Source organism: Podarcis pityusensis (genome assembly GCF_964106645.2).
Source record: "Podarcis pityusensis genome assembly, chromosome: 1".
NCBI lineage: Eukaryota > Metazoa > Chordata > Lepidosauria > Squamata > Lacertidae > Podarcis > Podarcis pityusensis.
This window is the reverse complement of record NC_138028.1, coordinates 19,857,386-19,883,168: the sequence shown is the minus strand read 5'-3', so window position 1 is coordinate 19,883,168 and position 25,783 is coordinate 19,857,386. Positions and strand designations below refer to the sequence as shown.

General features: G+C 40.5%; 1 protein-coding gene across 3 annotated transcripts; it reads left to right on the top strand.

The window, feature by feature from the left end:
• The first annotated feature begins 106 nt into the window (after positions 1–106).
• Positions 107–25,124, top strand: AK7 (adenylate kinase 7). Of its 3 annotated transcripts, none has more exons than XM_080973302.1 (18): positions 107–267; positions 2,563–2,748; positions 3,796–3,904; positions 4,911–5,005; positions 9,040–9,150; positions 9,871–9,954; positions 11,997–12,085; positions 13,601–13,691; positions 15,026–15,103; positions 15,967–16,116; positions 17,000–17,128; positions 19,797–19,947; positions 20,185–20,313; positions 21,500–21,568; positions 21,801–21,998; positions 22,716–22,936; positions 24,104–24,262; positions 24,981–25,124. In XM_080973302.1, the coding sequence occupies exons 1-18, from the start codon at positions 163–165 to the stop codon at positions 25,017–25,019; spliced, it is 2,193 nt and encodes a 730-aa protein (XP_080829428.1). In that variant the 5' UTR covers positions 107–162; the 3' UTR covers positions 25,020–25,124. The 3 variants fall into 3 exon arrangements, with proteins under 3 accessions (XP_080829428.1, XP_080829429.1, XP_080829430.1); XM_080973303.1 differs by lacking the exon at positions 107–267 and adding an exon at positions 1,095–2,200; XM_080973304.1 differs by lacking the exon at positions 107–267 and adding an exon at positions 2,227–2,449.
• Positions 25,125–25,783: the final 659 nt, after the last annotated feature.

Genomic DNA, 25,783 nt, shown 5'->3' with positions numbered 1-25,783 from the left:
GCCCCCTCTCCTCGAGGAGGAAGCCACGCCCAGATTCCTCCCGCCCCGCCCTCCTGTTCGTCTCCTGCGTTCTGTTTTCTCCCCAAGGCCCCGCCTCTTCCTCCTCCTCCTTCCTTTCCCTGGTTGCCTAGCAACCCCTGCGCTTCCTTCTCAACCGCAGCCATGTCGGAGGAAGAGGAGGCGGTGGCGGAGGCGGAGGAGATTATTCGGAGCCAGAGGATCTTCCTGAACCACTTGGACACCTACGGAGGCAGCAACATGGGGAGGGTGAGGGCCGGAGGCGGATAGTCGCAGAGCGTCGGTGGGTTGACGCGGCCCGGTAGCCAGGGCCGCCTCGCCCAGGAGGGAAGCTGAGGCAACCGCTTCGGGCGTGCAGGACCCACAGGGGTAGCAGGTTCTCCGCAGTTCCTGATGTAGCTCTTTATTCCCCACCCTCTTTCCCTCATATATATCTTCACTCACCCCTTTCTTCTTAATGTTTTAATGTTGTGTTTTAATCTTTTTTAAAAAAAAAAAAATTCCAAAATTTTTTTTATTGGTTTTCACAACCTTATAAACAAACAAACACATAAGACAAACAAACATAAATCATAGCCTTATTGAAAATTACACTTATTAACATTGTTAAGTGACTTCCTCGTTTCCCCTTGGTTGAATTTCATTGCATATCCTTTTAACGGTTTTCCACATCACAGTTCTTATAAAATTTAACTTAAACATTTAACTACCTTAGATCTTCACATTATAAAATTAAACATATTAATTCATCACTTAACATAAATAAAATCCTAAGCCAATTAAGTATCTGCAAGCTGTTTTTAGTTAATTTAACTTAACATATTTAAGTAATCATTAAATTTAATCTACTCTTCCTGATACTCCTCCTCCTTCTGGTCGCGGACTCTTCTGGTTAGGTCGGCTAGCTCCGAAAAATCCATCATCTTCATCTGCCATTCTTCTATCGTGTTTTTTAAAATGTATTTTAATCAACTTGTTTTTATTATTGGTTGTTAGCTGCTCTGAGCCCAGTCTTGGCTGGGGAGGGCGGGGTATAAATAATTTATTATTATTATTATTATTATTATTATTATTATTCCCTGGAATGACACCCTTTTGTGGTTTGCCTCTGGTGTCAAAATGTCTTGGGGCCAGCCTTGCCAGTGGCCCACCTGGTCCATCATCCTGTTCTCGCAGTGGCCAACATAGGTGCCAAGTCCCTGGGTGATCGAGCATCCATGGCACCCCCACATTTCGGTGCTTGCACACCGCATGCAGCCACAGCCCCCGGGGCACCGGCAGTTGTGGGGCCAAGTTGGCCAGCCAGACACAAGCAGGAGTGTTCTCGCCACCTGTGGTTTCCAGCAGCTGGTATTCATTCAGAGGCATTGGGAATTGTACTCCCAGCTACACTGCGGGGTGGGCAAGGTTGAGAAGGGCTGATCTGATGTGTGAAGAAACTACTTTTTATCTTTTAATACTTCCTCCCCTCCACACACTCAAAAAGAACCCGTTTGTGTTTTCCAACTGCTTTGGGGGAGGTAAGAAAAAGTGAACATGAGGTGTTACGCCTGGTCGTTTAAAATAAAATGCAACACACGTGAAACATGTTGGTTTGTAAAAGAAAGGGGGTGGACAGATCCCAAAGCCCACAGCTGGAGAACATGAAACTGTGTGTGCAAGTTGGCGGTTCGAATCCGCACAATGGGGTGAGCTTCTGTTGCTCTGTCCCAGCTTCTGCCTACCTAGCAGTTCAAAAGTACGCCAGTGGAAGTAGATAAATAGGTATTGCTGCGGCGGGAAGGTAAACAGTGTTTCCGTGCGCTCTGGTTTCCGTCACAGTGTTTTGTTGTGCCAGAAGCAGTTTAGTAATGGTGGCCACATGATCCGGAAAGCTGTCTGTGGACAAATGCCGGCTCCCTCAGCCTGAATGCGAGATGAGTCGCCTTTGACTGGATTTAACCGTCCAAGGGTCCTTTACCTTTTAGTCCTGTTAATGAAAATATTGTCCAGCTGTGGATGTTGGAGTTTCAAAATAAAATGTCTATCCTGAGATGACTTTAAAGGTCATTTAAAATATATACATTTATTACATTTCTATCCCAGCCTTCATTCTTCTATGGAGCTTCTAGCAACTTTCATGATTCTTCTCCCTTCCCTAATTTTGCCCTCACAGCCATCTTATGAGGAAGGTTGGACAGAGGTATAAACAATGGTTTATTGTTTCCAGAATGTGTCACAATATGCTTTGGGTTTGTCTGCTCCCATTTCCCCCTGCTTCATATGCATGGTAAGGAAACTGAAGCTCTGATCATCATTTAACAAGCTAAACTTTGATTTGCACTGTATTTGGACACAGCAAAAAGGATTCAGGTTCTCTCATTTTACACATGAAGGGGGAGTGGACAAGCCCATAGCTCACGGCAGCATGTTGTCATAGCAACACACCATGGTATGTTGTTATGTCCAAATGAGCACAATTATGAAACAGAAAACTGATTACCATATCACTATGAATGGAATTCTCTCACACTATCCCACTGGTCATTTCTTGTATACTTCAAGTATCTAGCGAGCTGTACTGTTGGAGCCTCTCTGGAAGAAGTAGCAGAGGAAGAGGAAGAAGAAGATGAAGGTAGATCAGCTGTTGAAATTTCACCTCTGAAACCAAAGGAAGGAATATACCAAGTAGTGGGAACTCTTTTACAGGAGACTAGTACAAAACCAGATTTTGCTGTGGAAGCATATGGAGTGAGTATTACACTTCTTTAATTTACTAAAATACTTGGGGATATAGGTGGTCACCTTTATTAAACGGCAGGAAAAGAAATCAATAAATCAAAAGAAGGTAGTATAATGTATAGCCACATAAACATTTGATAACTGTAATTCTGTAAAACCTAAAAGCTACAGTCTACAGTAGCTAAAGTTTGTCAGGGCTAACCAATGAGACTTAAGGAAGTCATCATGACTGAGAGCCTGGCTTTGACATTTGCCATGTGAGAACAGCCTGAGTCTACCTTTTGAGAATTCCGAACATGGTTAAGCCAGCAGTCAGAACACTAGAGTGGATCACAATCTCTCACACTGTAAAAGAAGAACCTTCAGCCACCTCATCTTTATCCATTGCTTCACCCTGCTTATCTCTCCCTCTTTATTCACTGCTTAAGTTTACCCAGTCAGTGCAATATCCAAGTGCCAGCAGTCAGGGAAGTTAGATGGGATGAAATGGCAATGGAGATAAAAGCCACAATGAGCTAATAAGAAATTGATTTTTTGACGGAGTATATATGCTGGAGGGAATAAAAGCAGGCCCTATCTAATTATACTGTAAGGTCCCTTCAGGATCCTCCTGGAGTGAAAGGTAGTTATAAACCAACCCAGCAGTTCAAAAGCATGCCAGTACAAGTAGATAAATAGGTATTGCTGCAGTGGGAAGGTAAATGGTGTTTCCGTCCACTCTGGTTTCCATCATGATGTTCCATTGTGCCAGAAGTGATTTAGTCTGTGGACAAACGCCAGCTTCCTTGGCCTGAAGCAAGATGAGTGCTGCACCCCATAGTCGCCTTTGACTGGACTTAACTGTCCAGGTAGGGGTCCTTTACCTTTACCTTTTTTATAAATCAAATAAACAAAAATCCCCATCACCCAACCCCAGCTTCCACTCTTTTAAAATTGTTAGAGGATAAAAAAATAGAGGATTTTCTTCTTCTTCTTTAAAAACGAAGGATTGATTGCTAAAAGTTATTACTAAATAGAGGGAAATAATTCCTCCTTATAGCTTTTGTTTGTTTTTAGACATTTTCTCGAGAAGAGCTGCTAGCTCGCCTGTTAGAGTGTGACATTATTATTTATAACATCACTGAAGATGTAAAACAGATTGAGGAAGCAGTCTGGGCAGCTACTGGTTAGTACAATTTGTTCTTTATCTGAAATGGGCATGACACATTCATCAACTTTGGGAAGTGAAGCAGTAGATCTAGTGTGATTCAGCAGATTGAGACCTCAAATTGGCACTACCTGAGTTCAAATCCCTCAGCCTTGGACTTACCTGGTGGTATTGGGGGAATTCAGTTTCTTATCCTCTTGTTAGAAGAGCATAGTTTGGCTTAGCTCACACATACATATTTAATCATGCATGTTGGGTGAATGTTTGCTCAAATGACTGTGCTGGTTTAAATGGTGTGGTCAAGTTGAATAGGTGCACAATATCTGAATTTGAAATTAGATGATTTGCCGATTTCTAATGTAGTTTATGCCCATCTCTGTGGCCTAATCCAAAAGACTCTGCCTGGGATTGACTGTGTATATCCCAGCAACCAAGGTGTAGAGCCTGGGAAAACATGGGCAATTGCCATTGGATGGGAAATGGCTGTGTGTGGACTAATCTCAGAATAAACCATTCCAAATGGCTGATCTGTGCTATCACTGAACTTCTTACAGGGCCACATGTATATAATCTTATTAGCTGAATCATAGGAGGAATCCTATACACAGCTTCCATTTGCACATCTGGTTTTTATTCATTTTATTTTGTTTTTTCATAAAAATTATATACGCTTGATTGTAAAAAAAACCTCAAAGTGGTTTACAAAGCAGGTTACTCATTTAGATAGTGATCCACATGCTGAACCATCTAGCTGGATCGAAATTGTGTGTAAAAGCTCGATGTCTCCCATTCTGAGCCTCCTCCACCCACAGGCTTCTGAAATATCTTTGGATGCATAACAATGGATTGCTATCAGGGGTGAAAGTGAGAAGTCTTGATATGTGTGTGCAAGTCTTTGTACAGCATTAACCTTAATTTGGGGAAAGAAAACATTTTGCCTGCAGAACATTGTCATAAAATGTAAGTAGAGGATTTTTTTTTAAAAAACATTTAGTAACATATACACTATAATGTAATTACACAGCAATACAAGCGGAATCATCAAAGTTTGAGAAGCAGAAAGTGTTCATTCTGCTTTCAACAATAATGACCTGGGCAAGAAGCAAACCTCTTGATCCGGTGAGTGGTAGAAAAAGTCAAGAAACCTCTGACATTTATTGACCTCAGCAGGTAAACCTGCACTTGAATTATTTGCCTTCCATAAATTTTAGTGACAGAATATATGGTACAGGCTCATTTCTCAAACTTGCATGGCACAGTTCCATTTGAACTGCATTTCCTTTTTATATATGTATAGTTTCTGTCAATATCATCAGCCCACAGGCAGAGGTACCTGGCCTCCCCCGAGGCAATTGAGCGAGATACTGTTGTTTACCGTCCGTCTGCGACTCCCGGCAGGCTAGGTAAACAAACCGGCGATCCTCCTCAAACGTGAGCAGGACACACCCTCCTCCTTCTCTCCCTCCCTGCACTCCCCCAGGGAGGGGAAGAAAGACAGACAGGAGTCCTTTCTACATGTTTTATTCCTGTCACTCAACAGTACATAGAAATGTGACTGTTCCCTTCAGACTCCATCAGAAGAGTCACACTCCTCCCCTGTACTTCCAGCACAGGTCATATGACACACTGAGCTAACATCCGGTGCTCAGTACAGAGAATAGGCTCCACCTTTTCTCCAACAGTACATCTGCAAAACCACAACATCCTGTTTTGCATTCCAGCCATCTGGAGCTGGCTTTTGCCTTGGTGCTTTTTCCTGACATCCTCCCCCAAAAGCATCAATTGGCAAAACATGATCCAGAGAAGAGAACAAACAGTTGTTATACATATAACAGTCCCCTGTTGTTTCAGTTCCACCCTTGGAACTCCCCACCACTGGTTTCACCAGTGTACCTCTCTGGTTGTCTGGCTTCCAAGGAATGAGTGCTTCTGCATTACCTTGGCTAGCTACCCTCTGTTGTGTCTTTGTCTCTGACTTAGGCACTGCTTCAACCTGCTTTGAGTTGTTAACAATAGCAACACATGCAACAGCTAAGTTAGCAAACTCTTTTGAGTACCTCTTTGGTGGTACACCCTTTGTAACTCTCTCAGACCTGCGTATGAGGTTCTGATCCTCTCTGCTCACTGGTTCAACCTCTGGACTCTGTTGAGAACCAGTAGCAATCAGTGGTTCTTCCTTCACCTGTGAAGGTCTATCCATTGTGTGAGATTTCCTCTCAATGACTGTTACAACTGAACTCTCTGAGCTATCACTGTCATCGTCAGTACCACTGTAATCTGTGACATCAGAAAAATCATCATCATCATTTGAATTGTCACCTGTGGAAAATGTCTGTACTACCCGCTCTTGCTCTGGAGCACTCTCTAGGAACTTTGTGAGAATCACCTGACCAGATTCAGACAAAATTACTCTGTAGAGACCCTTTTCATAACCCACAAAAATGCCTCTGGCATTCTTTACTCCACCTGGAGCTTCTGTTCTCACTTGAGACCCGAAAACCTTAAAATAGGCAACAGAAGGTTTTCTATTGAACAGCTTCTCAAAAGGAGAACATCCCAACTCTGTTGAGACCTTTCTCAACCACACATGAAGATAGGACGCTAGCGATTCGGCCCAATATTCATGTGGCAAATGTGAACTCAGCAATTGCGCATTCATCCCCTTTTGCAATTCTTTGTTCACTCTCACACAGACCCCCCCGTTCCACGCTTCTTGCGAGACAGCAACTTTGTGGTCTATCCCTTTTCCATCCAGGAACTTCTGAAACTTCTGTAACAGAAAAACTTGCTTCTCATCTGTGAAAAGACAATCAATGTTAGCATCATGCATATTTTTAACCTAGTCACAAAACTCCTGAAACTTTTCTAAAGTTTCTTGCGGTTTCTCCATCATATAAACCCAAGAATAATTAGTGAAACAATCCACACACAAAAGGTAATACTTTGCATTGCCCCTAGATGGTTCTAGAGGACCAATCACATCAGCATACACCCGCTGAAATGCTCTGTCGACCTTCTTGGTCAGGTTTCTGGTGCTCACACTGGTCACACCTGCAAGAGAGATTTCGTTATAAACAGAAGAATTACATTTCATGTAATCACTTTGATCAAAAGTCAACAAATACAGTCCATCTTTCTCTTTGGCAGTAAGAAACAGTTCTCCATCTTTGTAGATCTTGCAGCTTTTAGCATCATAGGACAGTTTCAGTCCTTTCTTTGCAATCTGCGACACGCTCAGCAGATTAAATCTCAGTTCTGGAACCAGGAAAACATCACTTATAGTCAAGTTCAGACTCTCAAGATACACAGTCCCAATTCCAGTCGCTTCCAACTCTTGACCGTTGGCCTGTTTCACAGTGAAGCTTTGCTTCTTCAACGTCGTAAATAGTCCTCTGTGCGGGCACATATGAACCGTTGAGCCCGTGTCAATTATGAACGAGTTCCCAACATCTGGCGTGGTTCCTTTCGCCATCATAGCCTTTGCAGGTTTCACCTGGTACTTGGTACGGCTTTTGCCTGACGCCTCAGGCTTCGTAGAGCTGCTCTTTGCTCTTCTTGACTGGCGCGGCTTCTTACAGTTTCGCTGTAGATGCCCAGTCTGTCCACAATTGTAGCATCGGACAGCACTCAATGCTACTCCATGCTCCCTAGTAGCATCATCAGTGGGGAGATTTGAACTCTGTTCTTCCCTCCCCCTGTCAGCAACACCCATTGCACCTTGTTCAGGAACACCAACAGTTCCAACAGCCACAGTTCCTGCACTCTCCCCTCTGGGGTCAAAGCTCTCCTCAGCTTTCGTTGAGCTCTTAGGAACTTGGCCAGCATCATCTTGGCTCACCCCTTCTGGGGTAGTTATCCATCCAGACCCTGATGAATAACTGTCTCTGGTCAGGGAGGTGGGTAAGGCAAACCTCCCCCTTTCTTGGCATCCATCTTGAAGCCAAGCCTCCAGCTCACACTGTCAAACAAGCTGTAAAATCCAACAGTTGTTTTTTCCTTTCTCACGCAGCAAACTGCAAGTTGTTTACGGTCTTTTGCACCTGGCAGCTAAACTCAGGCTGCTATTGAAAGTCCCTTCCAAGGGCACGTAAACTTTGTAGCCAAAACATTCTCTTGTTTTGTTTCGCTTTCCCAGGCTGACACTCACAGTCCAGCCCCTTTGCCAGTAACTTTCCGTTACTTAGCAACAATGCATTTCAATAGGACTTCTTATCTTAACCACAAGAATTTGTGGAATGCAGGCCTCTTCTCCCGGAGCTGTATTTTTCCAAGACGCAGCTCCCCGTGAACCAGTGAATCAATCAATCTGCGTTCACACTTTTAGCCCGAAATGCAGCATACCTTAAACTTTGTTGCTCTGGAAAACACCTCTTCTTTCCACCAGCTGTCTGTGGAGCCTCTGGCTTCTTTCAGACGCTTCTCTTCCTCCTTGGAGCAGAGGAGGACAATCCACCAGCCTCTCATGCAGATGTCCGATGAATCGCAACCATCCGAAGGCTGCCATATGTCAATATCATCAGCCCACAGGCAGAGGTACCTGGCCTCCCCCGAGGCAATTGAGCGAGATACTGTTGTTTACCGTCCGTCTGCGACTCCCGGCAGGCTAGGTAAACAAACCGGCGATCCTCCTCAAACGTGAGCAGGACACACCCTCCTCCTTCTCTCCCTCCCTGCACTCCCCCAGGGAGGGGAAGAAAGACAGACAGGAGTCCTTTCTACATGTTTTATTCCTGTCACTCAACAGTACATAGAAATGTGACTGTTCCCTTCAGACTCCATCAGAAGAGTCACACTCCTCCCCTGTACTTCCAGCACAGGTCATATGACACACTGAGCTAACATCCGGTGCTCAGTACAGAGAATAGGCTCCACCTTTTCTCCAACAGTACATCTGCAAAACCACAACATCCTGTTTTGCATTCCAGCCATCTGGAGCTGGCTTTTGCCTTGGTGCTTTTTCCTGACAGTTTCTAGCACAAGAAGCAGGGATTAATTCTTACTATTCCATACAATGACTCTTCAATTAACTAATATTAGGAATGAAATTATTTACTTTAAAAAATCATTTTGCTTTGTCAAAATAAAAATTGAATGATACCAAAGGATACAGTTTTAGAAATCTTTATTTTTTCTGTTTACTTCTCTCCACCCAGGAAGATCCAGAAATACCTTTCACTGAAGAAGACTATCGTCGAAGAAAACCCCATCCTAATTTTATAGAACACACTAATGCTGAAAAAACTATTACCAAACTTGGCAAAATTGTAAGTGTTAATGGAAAATAAATTAAATATGGCTTTTAAAAAGAAAGATGGAGAGTGTATCTACACTACAAAATTATATACATTTTGTGATGGATTCTGAGACTTGGGGGGGGGGGGGCACCAGCCAGTTTCTGAACACCACAATCCAAATTATCTCCCTCTCTGTATAAGGAAAGGAGGCAAAACACCTAATCCTTGGCACCTAATCCTATGACCTGCAGTGTTAACAGTGGACTATTGCATGGTGGCTGAGCAGTTGTAACCTAGGTTTGTTGCCATCTGTCTGTCTTGAGAGACAATGGAGTATGCCCCAGGGTGAAGTGAAACCGCTGTGTTAGCACTGAAGTTACCTTCCTGGGGCGCAAGCCTTGGCAGTGTTTATGGAGGTCCTGGGCTGCCCAGACGTCAAGCCCCCCCTCCCCCTCGGCCTCACTGATGTGACCAAAGGAAAGCAGAGCAGTATTTTGATACCAGCTTGGTTGCAGGAGTTGCTGGAAGGAGGCGTACAAGATGCCTTCCAATAGCCTTAGTAACTCCATTCCAGATTTGTGTAGAGTTTACTCCTTTGCCTTTTCTTATGCTATTTGTCATCTTCGACTTGTTGTGGAAGGGCTGGGTATAAATGGTTTAAATAAATAAGAAAATGAATAACTTGTCTTAAATTAGGTTTGTAAAATGTTTTTCATTATTTAACACAATAACTTTTACTCTTATCAACAGGCGAAAAGCAAATTTAATACGTATGTTGTTGCTTCTGGTGTTCAGTATGGAGCTGAAGAAAAGCTTTTACACTACTTCTTTAAGGTAGATATATTTCAAGGTAATTTAGATTATAGTTAATATTGCAGAACTCGTCAAAAAGTGGATTTAATACATTCTTAAATCTGTGAGCATGCGGAAAGATGTCCCCTATTGGAATTAGATGCTAGACTAGATGGATGTTTGATTTGATCCAGCAAAATTTTTCTTATGTAGTAAAATGAAATGGCATTAGGTCTTTACAAGTTTAGCAGAGGATTTACTTCTGGTTCAGAAAACCATGTACTGATATGAAAATTTATTAAAATATAACTAGCAGGGTGCAGACTTCCAGCTGCCTGGACACCAGTGTTGACCATATTGCATCTGGAAGAAAGAAAAGGAACTAGGAACTGTGGTTTACCCCTCATAGAGCTACAATTCCCAGCACTCATAACAAACCACAGTTCCCAGGATGCTGGGGTGAGGGAATGTGCTTTAAATGTGTGGTGTGTATGCAGCCACAGTGTTCTCCCCTCTGTGTAACAGATGAAGGAACAGCATAAGAACTGAAGTGGTTGAGCTGTAGATATCAGCTTTTCCTGATCGTGCTACTGGGTGCATTAAGGCTGTTCTCCAGCTTACTTATCAGTCACTAAAGAAGGCACAGTCAGCCTAGGAAGAAATAAAGGTAGACATGGAAATACGGAAAGAGATAAGAGGGAGAGGAGAATGTTGTGGCAAGCACTGTGTTCGAGTTGGGAAATAATTTAAATGAGTTGCTCTATGGAATCTATGCTATTTTCGTTGAGCATTTTAAATCTGCAGTTCTTACTGTGTTCCTCGGTCAGCAAATCTGATCAAGACCACCACTATTAGATATGTTCCAATTCTTTTTATACAGGAATAGTCCCTATTTTGTCTTCCAAGGGGACTTTTGAAGAACGCCTTTGAAGAACGTCTTTAATTTGAGTTATTGGAATTGGCATTCTCAGAGATTTGGGTGCTAAGAGTGCCCCAAGAGTGTCCTATTTTCTTCTTTGAAATATTGGAGGTGTGCTGCTATTCCATGTTTCTGAATGGAGGACTGCAATGGAGCACATGGGAGACTTGCCCTATGCCGCACAATAGCTCCATGGTAGAGGCAGAACTTGTACCCATGTCTCACAAGTTGACTTTCTATGGCCAAGTATGGTATGGCCTAAATCTGCCTCCTTTAAAATATAAAATTTGGCAGGTGTGGAAAAAACACTAAACAGCATCGGAATGCTAAGTTACAATTTAATGAAGGAGCAATGAGTAGCCCTAAGCAAGGCCAGGACCCCAGCAGGAGCCATTACTGATTCCCCCCTTTAAAATATTCTGGCTTAATGCTTCAAGCACTACTGGGCACCTGAGTCTAGCTGCCATTGTAATTTTCTACATTGCCCTTAAGTGACATTACACCAGAGGCACTGGAGGAATTATAATGGCAGCTAGACTCAAATAATTGAACTACTGCTGCTGTCACTACCAGAGCTTAGCAACTGAGGAAGGGGTCCATCAGGGCCCCCTCAAACTGGGCTTTAGGAGTTTTGCAAAAGAATTTGTTCAGTGTTAATTAGCATATGTGTTCTGCGTCCTAAAAATGCAGTGAAATATGCGGTCTCTTGCGTTGGTGAAGATGCATCAGTGGTGACAGGTCACAGGAACATGTGCTTTTTCATTAGGCACCAATTGAACTCTTTGTATATACCTGTTGTTTTTGTCCATGGAGTTTTCCTGGCAGAGATACTGGAGGGCTTGCCGGTTCCTGCTCCAGGTGGATCACGTTTAGTCAAAACCCTCCACTATGATCCATCTGGGTCCTGCACAGCATAGCTCATAGCTTCTCTAAGTTATTCAAGCCCCTTCGCCACAACAAGGCAGTTATCCATGAACTCTTTCACCTTCATTTGCATTTTCTTTTGCAAGTATGTGAAAACTTGCAAAGCTGTGGAACTCAGATCCTATAAAACATGTTGTTAATTTGACTCCTCTAGCTGATGAGGTAGCAACTGGAGTGAGTGATTCCTCATTCACATATACTAAAGTTACCAACTTAGGATACTCTGCAATTATTTTTCCAGTTATCTTGGCTTGGTGAGACTCCGGCAATACCAATTTTTGGAGATGGACGAAATGCTATTCCAACCATTCACATTGTTGACTTAGCAGCGTAAGTATACTTCTTAGCCATGCCTCACTTCGGGGTTAGAATCATAGTATCATAGAGTTGGAAGGGACCCAAGGGTTGTCTGGTCCAACCCCCTGCAAAGCAGGAATCTCAGCTTCCATCTTCTTCCTTAATGAGAATCAGTGTTACCCAAAGGTATGCCTATCTGTTCAGGTTCCAGGAAGGATGACTTTTAAATTTGATTTCATTTTTTGAGACATCCTAAAAAGGAATCATGCCTAATATTGTAAAATAAACTAAGACTTCATTGTCCTTAGCAAGAGGCAAGCTTTCATGAACTATATTAGTACCTTTCTCATTTTATGTTTTAAATAATAAGTTCATGGAAGCTTCCATATACCTGGTCAGTCTCTTGGCCCCTCTAGTCAATGTTGTTAACACTGACTGGCAATGACTTTCCAGGGTTTCATGCAGGAGTTTTCCCCAGCCCTACCTGGAGATAATAGGTCTTGAATCAGGGGCCTTTTGCCTGAAGAAGCATGTACACCATTGAGCTATGTCTCTTCCATATAATAGTTGCAGTTAGTTACTATGGAGCAAGATAAATTTCTTAAAAATGAGATAGAAGCCATTACAGTGGTACCTCTAGTTATGAACTTAATTCGTTCCGGAGGTCCGTTCTTAACCTGAAACTGTTCTTAACTAGAGGTGTGCTTTTGCTAATGGGGCCTTTAGCTGCGGCTGCGCCACTGGCACACGATTTCCGTTCTCATCCTGGAGCAAAGTTCTCAACTTGAGGTAACTCTTCCAGGTTAGCAGAGTTTGTAACCTGAGGTGTTTGTAACTCAAGGTACCACTGTATTGTTATTTATTAAATTTGTATGCCACCCTTCATCTGAAGATTTCGGGGTGGTTCACAGCATAAAAATACAAGATAGAAACACGAAATACATAATAAAAACAAAACAATGCTTCACCACAAGCTGCTATCTGACTACAACTACATCCACTGATTTTTGTTCCTTCCATATAATTTGTATTTTAAGTCTCCTGCCTTACATATTGAGGAGGGCTTGGGGAAATACCTTTTTACATTTGTGCTCCCTCCAAGTTCCTTGCGGCAGAGTCCAACCAGATCCTTGGCAAACCTTCCATTTGAAAGGGTTGGGCCATCCTGATATTCCAGCTGCATGGGTATGTCTCAGCCGTGACATGTGAGGGATATCTACATTTAATGCCAGCTAGTTTAGACTGACTGGGTTGGATCCAAAATGCCCTTCTGCAAATTGCATGAGTCATTCCATTCACAGTATGGCGACGGATTCTTCCAGAAATTTAAGGGAAAGGCAACTTTTGCCAACTTTTTTCTCCTGTAGCCCCTCCCATTCTAACCTTCTGGAGCAGATTTTTAGTTAGTTGCAGAAGGAAGGAGGCATCATATAAACTTGTCTCCCTGAGACTTATAGTACTTGTATTCTGTATATTTATTCTATATTAATGTTAATATAGAATATATATAGCGACTGACAACTGTATCTTTTGTTTCCTCCCCTGCAGAGTGTTACAGAATATAGCAGATCATAGGCCAAGAACACATTACCTTATTGCAGTGGACGAATCAATACAAACTTTTAGTGAAATAGTGAAGGTAAAGCAGTTTAAGACTTTTGACTGTCATGTGTCTATTATTCTTTCTTAAAGACTTTGAACCTCTGCAACAAATCTTGAGGACTGCAGTCCTAAATCAGAGGCAGGGAACCTTTTTCAGACTAAAAGCCACATTCCCTTATGACCTACCTTCCAGGAACAACTGCTTGCCAATATGTGGCATATAATATATACTGAAGGAAGAACAGTTCTCACATCTACACTGTCTGATTGTCCCCTTAACCTAGGGCTGCGACATATTTAGCAAATACATCCCTAGTCTTTGATCAGTCTGTATGCATAGGAGTGAGTGGTGGGTCGCATCCAGCCACATTAAGGCTAATCTGCTGTGGATGCATAACAAAATTCGGCTGAGCCCTGTAGTCCTGGGGTTATACACTGATCGCTAGAATATGTGTAACACCTTCATTATGTTATGAATTACTCGATTAACTAACGGTCTATGATGAGCACCAAGCTTCCCAAGCTGTATTGAAATAATTCCTAAAAGCAGTTTTATGTGAAAAATTATTTGCAGGTCAATATTTGTGGGCAGTGAATACCCCTTATACAAAACTGCCAGAGAAGGGCTGTTGGAGATTATTCTAAAAAATGTTTCGTATTGGCCTTTGTAATATAAAGTTGACATGGAGTGCAATCTGAAAGGGAGGGGAAAGGAAAACTGAAGGTGGTTGAACAGTGTTTTCCTGTGCTTTGGCAGTTTCGTGTAGCAGAGTGAAAGGAGTGTCTGCATTTTTCCTCTTTCTGTGTTTTTTTATTATTTTTTAATTATTATTATTATTATTATTATTATTATTATTATTATCATTATTAAAAAAAAAACAGTTGTACCTCTCACTGATCACCTTGGAGCCCTGATGTTAGAGAAGAACCACCTGCAAACCCTTCTGCAGCCTCCCATAAGATGCATTCAAAGTTAGATTTCTACTTAATGTGGGCCTGTTTCTCCACCTACAAAAAAGGAGCTCCAATGGATCCTCTTGCCCCCTCAGGGCCACAGCATTGCAGCATTGCTGAATAGGAAAAATATGTTAACTGCAAAGCAGGTGGCTCAGTCCACTATCACAGCTTCCAAAATTTGCAGCAATTTTGTACAAAGGAATACGATGCGATGTTGCAGGGATTGTTCTGAACAAATATTAATTTTTGGTGTACTGTGCTTTTTTTGTTGGCACCTGACTACTCGATAATTGGTTCTTATTGTTATGGCCTTATGGCTTAAAACAATTAATAATCTATTTTTATTCTTCTTTCTGTATGTGTGATATTAATTACTGCTGCATTTAAAACTTACCCAGTATTTTTCTTTAACAGTGCATCAGCAGAAATGTTGGTCCAGGAAAAACACAGAAGGTTCCAAGAGAAAATGCTTTACTAAACAAAGATTTAACGGTATTTGTTTAATCTTCCAATATTTTCTGCCAGAGAAGATAACAGCACTCTTTAATGCTAATGGATTAAAGAACCCTGACATGACTTTAGTGGCGACTGCCTTGTACTGCTTTTCTTTTTTACGGGGAGGTGTTTACAGGACTGGGTTAGGATTGGGAGTCACAGCAACTGCTAGTTACAGTTTTAAAAAGATGTATGCAGTGCCAAATTATATGTTTAAAATCAGGTCAGTAGTCAAGCTTTTTAATCAACAGGGAGAATGCGAGAGAGAAGAAGTGGACTTACTGGAGAGAATGTGGGAGTCAAAATAAATGAATGGCTTTCATACTTTATGAGCTTATTTTTCGGTCCAGTTAAAGGTCTTTTTTAAAATTTATGTTGTAAAGCCTTATAGAATCTGGGCCCTGATTATTTCAAGCAGCACCTTCCCACATATTCTAGGTTTTATTCTCTTGTGAGGTTGGATTATCATCTACCAAGGACAGGGCCTTCTCAGAGGTGGGCATGGAGATATGCTCACACTTGAGAAGCTCATTAACTTTTTCCCTGATTGTGTTTTGGAAACAGCTTAAAACATATTTGTGGTGTTTTAATGATTTTATGTGCACTGTCATGATACTGTTCTCATGAGCTGGTGATGTAGAAATACTCTTATTTAGAAATACTCGTAAATAAGTATGCTGCCAAGCAGTTCAAAACTGAGATTTTCCATTTCTTTTAATGTGTATTTTACTATTTTTAATTAGTTTTACAATTGTGGTGTTATACTTTGTATTGTTTTCATCAATGCTGTGTTGAAAGGTCATTCGTAAATACTGTTAATAAGAGTGCATCATTATAATAAATTATTGCACTTTCTTTAGCAAGAACAGTTGGATGAATTACTTGTGAACTTGCGAATGGAAGCTGTATATTTGAAGGAGAATTTCAACATTAAGTGGGTTGCTCAAGCAGGAATAGTGGAGCATATTGATCAAGTAGTGAAGGAATACAAGCAAAGTCGAGGCTTACTGGTAAATAAATAATATTTTATGTTATTTTATAATCCATAGGTGGTGCAATGTATGCTCTTACAAGAGGAAACGTGAAATATCCCAGGAAACCATAGTATTTGTTTTTTGGAGGGACTGCAGTCTAAGCCACTGAGTCTCTTTGGCTTAACAGTTGTTAGGTTGGCAGCTCGAATCTGCGTGACGGGGTGAGCTCCCGTTGCTTTGTCCCAGTTCCTGCCAACCTAGCAGTTTGAAAGCATACAAGCTTGAGTGGATAAATAGGTACCACTGTGGCAGGAAGTTAAACAACGTTTCTGTGCACTCTGGCAATCATCATGACCCAGAAAAGCCATCTGCGGACAAACGCTGGCTTTCTTGGCCTGAAAGCGGAGATGAGCGCCACACCCCTAGTCAAATTCTACTGGACTTAACCATCCAAGGTTCCTTTACCTTTACTATTTATTTATATATTGTAAAATGTTGCTAGCAGGGAGTAAGTTTCATTGGACTCAGTAGGGCTTACTGAGCAGAGTGGCTATTTCCTTTCATTAAAATCAGGGGTGGGGGAGAGAGATACTTTGTGCCAGGTCTGAGGCTAATGTAGTGCTGTTGATGGTAGGAAGGGTGGTTGTAGTCAAGGAGGATAAGGTACAACTTAGTGTCCCGTTTCCCTGTGCTTTAACCATTCCACCGCCACATCTCCACTTGTGGAACAACACCACCAGCATTGTTTTCCATCAACAATTCCACTGGCATATTTGTTGTGGTGGCACTATATATTCCGTTTCACCAACTGGCCATATTTGAGTATAGGGTGGTACCCTTTGCCATTCGTTTTACTTCTGGCCATGGGATGCAAAGACTAGCTATTTTAATAAACACATTTCCATGTCTTCTCTTTCAGCCCGTCAAGATTTGTATTCTTGGCCCTCCTGGGGTAGGAAAAACTTCCATTGCAGAAGAACTGTGTAAACATTACAAGGTGCACCATATTAAAATAAAGGACGTGATTGCTAAAGCCATAGAAAATTTGGTAAGCAGGTCACTGTTTCATTGTAAATAAACTGAAAAGTTGTTAGCAAAATGTGGGCAGGAGACATAATTAGCATTGGATGCAGTTAAAAATAAGTTGTTTACGGTTCATTACATAGCTCCAGACTGTGCATTTTATCTTTCTTGTTCTGATGTTTGATATAATCTCTTCCTCCAGTAAACAACTCATTGGTATTCTGCTGCACTATTTCAGTAGAAATATTAGAATATTTACAGACCTATTGTCAAATAATAAACTTCACTATAGTGCCGTTCTTAGCCTTATCGATACAAGGATCATAAAGATAATATATTGATCCAATTTCAGATAGCTTATAGACATTTATGAACATGGTCCACCAAAAGTTAACTTAATTGTGCTGAAACAGGCTTCATTTTGACTTGATTCTGTCATCAATTTCCAACTTAGGCTGTAACCCTTTGCACACTTACCGAGAGTAGTTGAATTTAGTGAGATGTGCTTTTGAGTATAAAATATGGATGATGGTGCTGTTACTGTACCGGGAAACTCCTCCTTTCTGCCTTGCCCCCTAGGGCAAATCAAAGAAAGAAAGTTTGGGACATTGTGGATCCACTCGCAGTGACCCCACCCCAAGGAGCGAAAGCCTAGTTTAAAATTGGCCACAGCTTTACTGATTTCAGGTGTAACTAGGCTTTGGCTTAGACACTGGGTGCATCTGCCTTCTCAGCCTCCTGATGGAGGGCTGACGCTTGACAAGGTCAAGCCTAAGATTATAGGTCCTCCACAAGACATGGGTCCACTGGGATGGCCCTCCCAAGCCGCTGCAGGAGCAGACTGCATGTGAATAAGAAAGATGAAGTAAGATTGTAGTGGAACAAAAAACGAAAAAGCAAAGGGGATTTTTAAATTTTTTTTTGCCAAGAACAACCAACAAAGATGTCAGTTTAATGAAAAGGACAAGGAATATCAAATTAAAGAAATTATTTGTTGTGCTAGTGCATTATTTTTAATACATGGCAAGTGTCATAACAAAGACGTGTCCAGATTGCAGATCTACTTAAAGGGTAATTCCGTATGGCTATTCAGTATTCATGGATTATATTCATTCAGTCATCATTGACTGGAAAGCTGATGCTCCAGTGAAAATGTGTATGAAGATCTTGTCACAATGCATTAAAATGATGTGGAAAGACTTTATTTATTATTTAAAAGCATTTCTAAACTGCTTAATATTCAAAAATCTCTTAAGTGGTATTTAAAAATACAACATAAAAACAATTAAACAGTATCATAAAAACAGAAACAAACAGTAAAGCAATATTATGAAAAGAAGAATTAAGTAATAACAGGTTCTAGTCTCAAGAAGCGGTGATCTCAAGAAGCAGAAAACCAATGGAGACGATTAGGAGGCAGAGTAAATTAAAAACACACACATTTTTTAAAAAAAACTTAAGAGGATTTTTTTTTAAAATGCCAGCATGACCAGATCACCTTTGAAACTCCTGTAGTAAAATGTCCCCTCCTCTTCCTCCCCCCTACCCCTTTTTGCTGTGGTCACTTGTCATCAAGTAGAGTGGGGGGGCAGCCCTTCTCCCAATTCTGAGTGGAGTGAAAGTGGGGAAAGGTCTCCACCTACTTTACCCATTATGCCACTTTTGGGGGGAGGCAGGGTTGGGGGGAGCGGAGAAGTTAAGGTACTGCCCCCCACCCTGCCTCTTCTCCCCACGGAAAACTTCAAGGCCCAGTTTGCTTTCTTAAAAGTGACTTTGAAGGATAATTTGTTTGTATTTTTTATTAACAATTTTTATTTTTATATATATTGTGACGAGGTCAGCCATTTATAATGCAGTCCCTGGTTGACCAAAGCGGGGGAGGGGGGAGCTTTGAAGTGTGGTGGGTTTTTAAAAATATCTCTCTCTGTCTCTGTGTTCCTCAAAAACAAAACAAAAAACCAAAAAGAAATATTTGAAATATTTCCTGACTTTACTTGTCCAAAAACATTTATCTCAAAAGGAGAAGGGGGGAAAAACACAACCTTGTAAAAATAAAAATAAAAAACGCAAAAAAGTCAAGTCTTTATTCTGAGCATTCCAGTAACTCTTTCTCTTTCTCTTCTGTATATGTACTTTAGCTGTAGCATAACTAGTGGGTTTGTATGAGATGGCAACGTCAAAGATAAAAGGGCCTTTCTTTTTTTTCCTTTTCCTTTTTCGTTCTTTTGTCTACAAAGCTGCTGTAAAAATTTTTTTTTATTTATTTTTGCCTGTTTGATGTATGTGTGAAAACAATGTTGTCCAACAATAAACTGGAATTTTGTTTTGCTGAGTTGGTCTAACAGAAAAACAACAACCTAAGAACTGAGTTAAGTGCAGAACAATGATAAACAGAGAGAAACTAGCATTGACAGATTTGCCCATTCCTATTTATTTATTTTTTTTACAATAAGTACTAGATTAATTCATTAACTCAAATACATAATCGAGTATAGAAACCATAAGCTAAAAAACCAATGTCATGCTGTGGGATAGGAGGAAAGAGAAATCGAAGTTGGAGTTGCTTTAGAGTAACTTTGGCAGGTTTGTGGTTCCATTCAGAGGGGCTCAGCTTAGTTGCTATCATTTTTGTGTAACTGAGGCAAAATTTGTCCAGAATTTGAGTGGCATTTTCTTTCCTATTACACCCCTAGGAGAAAATTGTTGCTCCTAAAGAAATAGTAGAGCCTGAAGTGGTGGAAGAGGAGGAAGAAGAGGAGGAAGAGGCAGAAGAAGAAGGGGAGAACATAGAAGAAGCCCAGGAATTATTAGATTCAGTTAAAGAAAACATGGAGCAAAATGCAGGTGAATCTTGTTTGCGATGAAAAGATAGTCTAGTTATTTGCATGCAGCTTATGTGAAATGCATGTCTGCCTTCTGAATCTTGTTAAACCTAGTCCATGAGATTTCCAGTCCAATATTCAGCATGACATACAGTGTCCTGTTAGTGAATTCGGGGGAAGGGGAGCAAAAAACAGGATGTCTCACGTGCCCAATTATAAAAGATTATGCAAATTTAATAATGTTTTCCTGTAAAACTAGGTCGTCTGGATGATAGCTTTGTGGTTAGGTTCATGAAAGAAAAGCTAATGTCTATGCCTTGTAAGAACCAAGGATATGTTTTGGATGGGTTTCCAAAGACCTACGACTTGGCAAAGGATCTTTTTAATCGTAAGTAAGAGTCCTCTACTGTACTTGTCGTTACTGTACATTGCACTATGTAACAAGTGCTAGTGGCCACATTTACAATAAAGTAGTTTTATCATAACTGTGAAATTATGCTGAAACAAGTGTGTTCATGATTATAACTTGAAATATCTATTCTCCATTGATGATCACTAGTGTTCTTAAGTTACTAGCAGCTCATATATGAGAGATACGAGGGTTAGGAAAATCCAGAAGATCAAGACAGACAACAAATTCTGCACTAAGGGCAACACTGAAAACACTGGAGAGTTGCAACTACGTTAACATCTTTTATTGTTTGCCTTTGTTTCCCTGTTCTCTAGCTTTAGTGTTGTAGCTTGCAAGTGGATTTAGAAATCATGATATTTGAAAATATAATGAAAAAGTGCAACTCTGGGGTGGGGAGCGTAAACAATTTAAGACTATTTTGCTGTTCCCCCTCTCCTAAATTGATTATTTTGACTGTATCTTATACTGTGCTGCTGTTTCCCGCTCTGAGATAAATTATGAAAAATAAATAAAAGATTATTCCTAGGGGCAGGAAGGGTGAGAACAAATAATAGATGGCGGAGATCTGTGAGTACATTTCCCATCTCATTAAATTTTGGCAAATATAGTCAACTCACAACTTACTGTACATCCTACAATTTCTTTGCCAAAATTTAAAGAAGCAGGAGAGCCAGTCATGGATCTCCCTCATCCTGTTCTGTTTTGCCCTCTGACAGATTTCCCCCCAGAAATGTATTACAATGCATTGAGGACACTATTGTGCCCTGTACACACAAACCCTAGTTGGGAGAATCTGCAGAGCTCCCTTGAGGATCTTGGGTGGTTGAGTGTCTGCTTGTATGGGGAAAATCAACAGATCAGACCTCATTTAAAATAACTACATATGGTAGCAAACTGGTTGAGAGATATCTGTAACTTGTGAAAATGCCATGGTTTGTGAAAATGCTGTACGTCATGGTTAGGTACAAAAATGAAAAGGAGAGGGAGGAGGAGCATGGAGGAAAGATCCTATGAGCCTGCAGGGTAGGATGTGTTTGGGGCATGGTTAGAGAGCATAATAGAAAAGTCCTATCTCTGCTGAGTGATACTAGACATTTTTAGTACTGTAATCTTTAGTGTGCAAGTTTCTATTGATGACATCTTAATTGCATTTTTTTAAAAGTTGAAGACGAGGAGGAAGAGGATGATCTAAAAGGCAAAATTCATCACTATGACAAAGTAATAATTTCTGGTAAGTTTGCTTTGCTTAAGGCCAAACTAGATGTGATGGTGGCAGTTCCAAGTATTTAAACCAAAATCTGCCCTGGTTATATAAGAGGGTGGTTGAAAGTGTCCCATTTTTAACAACAAAAGAAGGTACACTGATGGAAAGTACAGCCCCCTTTCTGCAACTTCTCTATCTAACTTAACTAGCCGTGTGGTATTCTCAGAAGATTAATTCTCATATATGTTTTCCTCCACAGACTATGTAATTTCCTTGAATGCTTCGGATGAATTCCTGAAAAATCGTATCATGAATCTCCCTGAATCTGTTGTTGCTGGAACTCATTATGCTCAGGACCGGTACTTGAGATCCCTGAATCTTTTCAGGGAGTTAAACACAGAAGACGAAACTGTTCTCAACTATTTCGATGAAATAGAAATACATCCACAGTATATTGGTATAGTTGAAAGTGCATTTAATTTCTTAATCTCCCTTTCTCTTTGAGAAACCAAGAGACGAGAGGCACAATAGCTCTCTCTCCTGAAATCCCCCAGTGAAAAAGGGAGGGGGAAAATCTCTGCAAAGGTAGCTTCAGTGAACCAAGAGGCCAAAGTACTGCAACTAACAATCAGGGCAATTTCTAACAACTCACACTGAAATCTATAGGAGCAATATTTATTTGAGATAGTAAAAAGAGCACCAGTTCAAAGATCCTGTAACCCAATGCAGATTTTTTTGATTTTTTTTAAGTCAATAATTTTAGCACACACCCCAAGATAACAAGAAAATAGTTCAGTTTAGGTTGGAATACTTTTTGCTCTTCAACCAATCTTAAGGTAAGATTGTTGGAACATTCCAGAAACTAATCAGGAGATGGACCCTTAGGACAGGCTCAGCCTCAAGGTGTTGTCTCTTGTGGCTTAAGAATGCACAGTGACCCTGGGACTTCAGTACCCACCTCAAGATAAGGACTGTAAATCCCAAGGTGCTAGCAGTTAACTCAGGGTCCCAAACAGCCTCAATTTGCTGAAAAAATGCCCAGCTTTGAATCATCACAACTCCAATTATTGTCATGTTTAAGATAATAACGTAGGACAACGATTTTAACTAAGTAACCTTGTGCCTGTGGTGTAACTAATAAGTTTCCTCATTTTTCTCTCTCCATACTTGAAAGATGTATCAAAGTTTGAAGGTCTGGAGAACAGAGTTATAGCGAAAGAAATCATCAAAACTATTGGCGAGCCTCGAAATTATGGTTTGACAGATGAAGAGCTGGAAGAATTTGAACGAAAACAAGCTGAAGAACGCCTTGCAAGAGAAGCTAAAGAAAAGGCTGATTTGGAACAAAAAGAAGCTGAGGAAAGGGCTCAAAAATTGGCAAACTGGGAAGAATGGGTAAGTAAATCCCAAATGCTAGATAATTCTAATATAAAGATATTGCCCCCCCCCCACACACACACCAAAAAATGCTAACATGGCACACACAAATGCCTATTCGCACATTGCAGGTGGGAAGAAATGAGGAGAGGGAGAGAATTCTTTACATGAGGCACTACCACTGCTTCTCTCATGTAACTTTACAGGCAAAGAGATACAGTAATAGATTACTGAAAGATTTTAGATGGCTTTCTTCTGTGTATCTAGTAAATATACTCAAGAGCAGAATTGGCAACGCAATGAATAGGCTGCACTGGGATTGCATAACTATATTGACAGTTCCTATTTAAAGTCAATGCAGAAGTTTATTTTGAGATGAATCGGTTTGGTCTAAATAGCAGCCTCATATATAAGTATCCAATTCCTTCTCATGTACCCTTCAATTTTTGTTATAATTGATTGTATGTAAGTCACACTGGGAATGGCTGAATGGGGTATAAATGCTATAAATAAATTCTAAACTTCATGTCACATTTCTGCAGCAAAAAACTTAACAGCCCCCCCCCCCCCGGCTTAAAAAGTTCTTAATATTGTGTCTACTTACCTCAGTCTATGGTGTTTTTTGTACACCATAGTACTTGGAATATATTAAAGTTTTAGATTAAGGTACGAATAAATAATAGCTGAATAGGGGAAGGAACTATAGCTCAACAGTTGTGCATACAGAAGATATTACACACACAGCAAGTTCATATGCAGAACTCCATGCAAACTGTGTGTCCCATCGCATCACACATGAGGATTGATATACATTTATCTTTTTTTTTTTTACAAAGAACACAGAATACCACATACATGTGTGATTGCTACATGGAACAATCCGCTTACAGTTGGCATGGAATTCTCCACATGGAATGGCATTTGTGCAGAAAACATCACAGCAGACCTCAATCATTTGTTATTGTGTTAACATTTTCTTTGAGGCACGTGCATAATGGTTTAGGTATGCAGTGTTAAATTTCAGAAATGTGTATTTAGATCTATTTAGAATTTAAGAACTAAGAACCAGTAATACAAAATGGAATGCATTTTATAAAGTCAAATTTCCTGGACCTAAATTTGTTTTGAGTTTTGTATTCTGTCTAAGCATAGCCTAAATATATATTTATCTCTGCATTTTTTAAGAATAAACGTTTGGAGGAAGTGAAGCGGCAAGAACAAGAGCTTCTGGAAGCTCAGTCCATTCCATTGAGAAACTACTTAATGAAGCATGTCATGCCAACACTTATGCAAGGCTTGAATCACTGCTGCATGGTTAGGCCAGATGACCCTGTTGACTTTTTGGTAAGGAAATGCATTTTCCCTGTATTTGTCTGTCTGTCTTTTTCAATTATAGTAAAAAAAAAAAAGTATGTCCCATTTTTTATTACATACTTGTGAATTCTAGACATGCTACATTGTTGTCATAAACCCAACAAAGATTTTTGTACTGTCTTGCCTTTATTCCATCAGTCACTGTGGGCAACCTACAGTTTCACCAGTAAAACTCATTTGAAGCCCAAATTTTGACATTTGCTTCATTTGTTCAACTGTGAAAAATCAAACTGTGCACTACAGTTGATTCCAGATTGCTTCTTTTTGGCTCACTCTCCAATCAGTTTTCTTTGCCCCCAATAGCGCTGTCACTTAGCCAAATCTAACTGGCTGCATAGTGTTGCAATATCATTCTAATTATGGGTTTTAGGTGAGGGGTAGTACTTCTGGTGAGAAACATGTCGTGCTCCTTCTGGGGTAGTTTGTTGACATTATTATTAGTATTATTTTGGTCCCAACCCTGCACTCCGCTCTGGCGGATTGAGTGGGTGAGACCAATAGTGAGTCCAGCGGTCAAGAAGCAGTGCACAGCAATGGAAAATGGTGAACAATCGCACAATTTTGGAGGGTTTCAATAAATACAATGATGTTAGTATAAGCCACTGTTCAGTGCTATATGTACAGAAACAAACCTATATTACGGTATGAAAAATTTGTGACTTCTTTTTGGTAAATTTTAAATCAACAGGCAGAATATCTCTTCAAGAATAATCCTGAATTTGACTAAGAAGTATGCAACCTCATTGCAATATCAGGTGTAGTTTCAGATTATTATGTTTCCTCTTTATCACTGTAAAATAATACTGGAATAAAAAGTTTCATGATTGTTCAAGATTTGTGGTTAGTTTCATATTATCCTCTTACCCTCAAAAGTGCTCTGACAACTGATAGCATAAGAAGGCCCACATTTGTATTTAGAGCAGATAAGCCACATGCAATAAAGTGTTAAGCACTGTCTCCACACCATTTTATTTGCTCTAAATATGAAAGTCCCTTTTCCTGAAAAGATCAATGTTTGGTTGCACATGCTTATATGTAGCATGTACTTAAGCTCCAGAAGTAGTGGGCATGAAGACTTTGCAATTCCCTTTCACGTCGTACTACAAGTTCTTTTTACAGTGCAATCCCATGCGACTTTATTCAGCAGTAATTCTCACTGGTCAGAGGAACTTACTCAATGCAAGTGTACTTTGGATTGATAAAAGAAAAAAAATCAAGCTTAAACCATCTATGATCTTGGACAATTGCCACAGAGTCATATGAAAAGTAGACCCATTAATTTCAATGGTCATCAATTTTAGTGAGTTTAAGTATGATCTGGTTGCATACAGCTTTCCCCTTCTTTCCCTATTTGAGCAAGATATTGGAAAGGCTGGAGCCCTCTTACAGTGAGGGGGGAAAGTACCGTATTTTTCGCTCTATAAGACGCACCAGACCACAAGACGCACCTAGTTTTTGGAGGAGGAAAACAAGAAAAAAAATATTCTGAAT

What these genes read in the sequence shown, in the direction of transcription:
- AK7 (XM_080973302.1), top strand. Translation starts at nt 163, where the DNA reads ATGTCGGAGGAAGAGGAGGCGGTGGCGGAGGCGGAGGAGATTATTCGG. An exon ending in TACTAAACAAAGATTTAACG is followed by an intron (nt 15,104 to 15,966) that starts GTATTTGTTTAA and finishes CACTTTCTTTAG; the next exon opens with CAAGAACAGTTGGATGAATT. An exon ending in TGACAAAGTAATAATTTCTG is followed by an intron (nt 21,569 to 21,800) that starts GTAAGTTTGCTT and finishes TTTCCTCCACAG; the next exon opens with ACTATGTAATTTCCTTGAAT.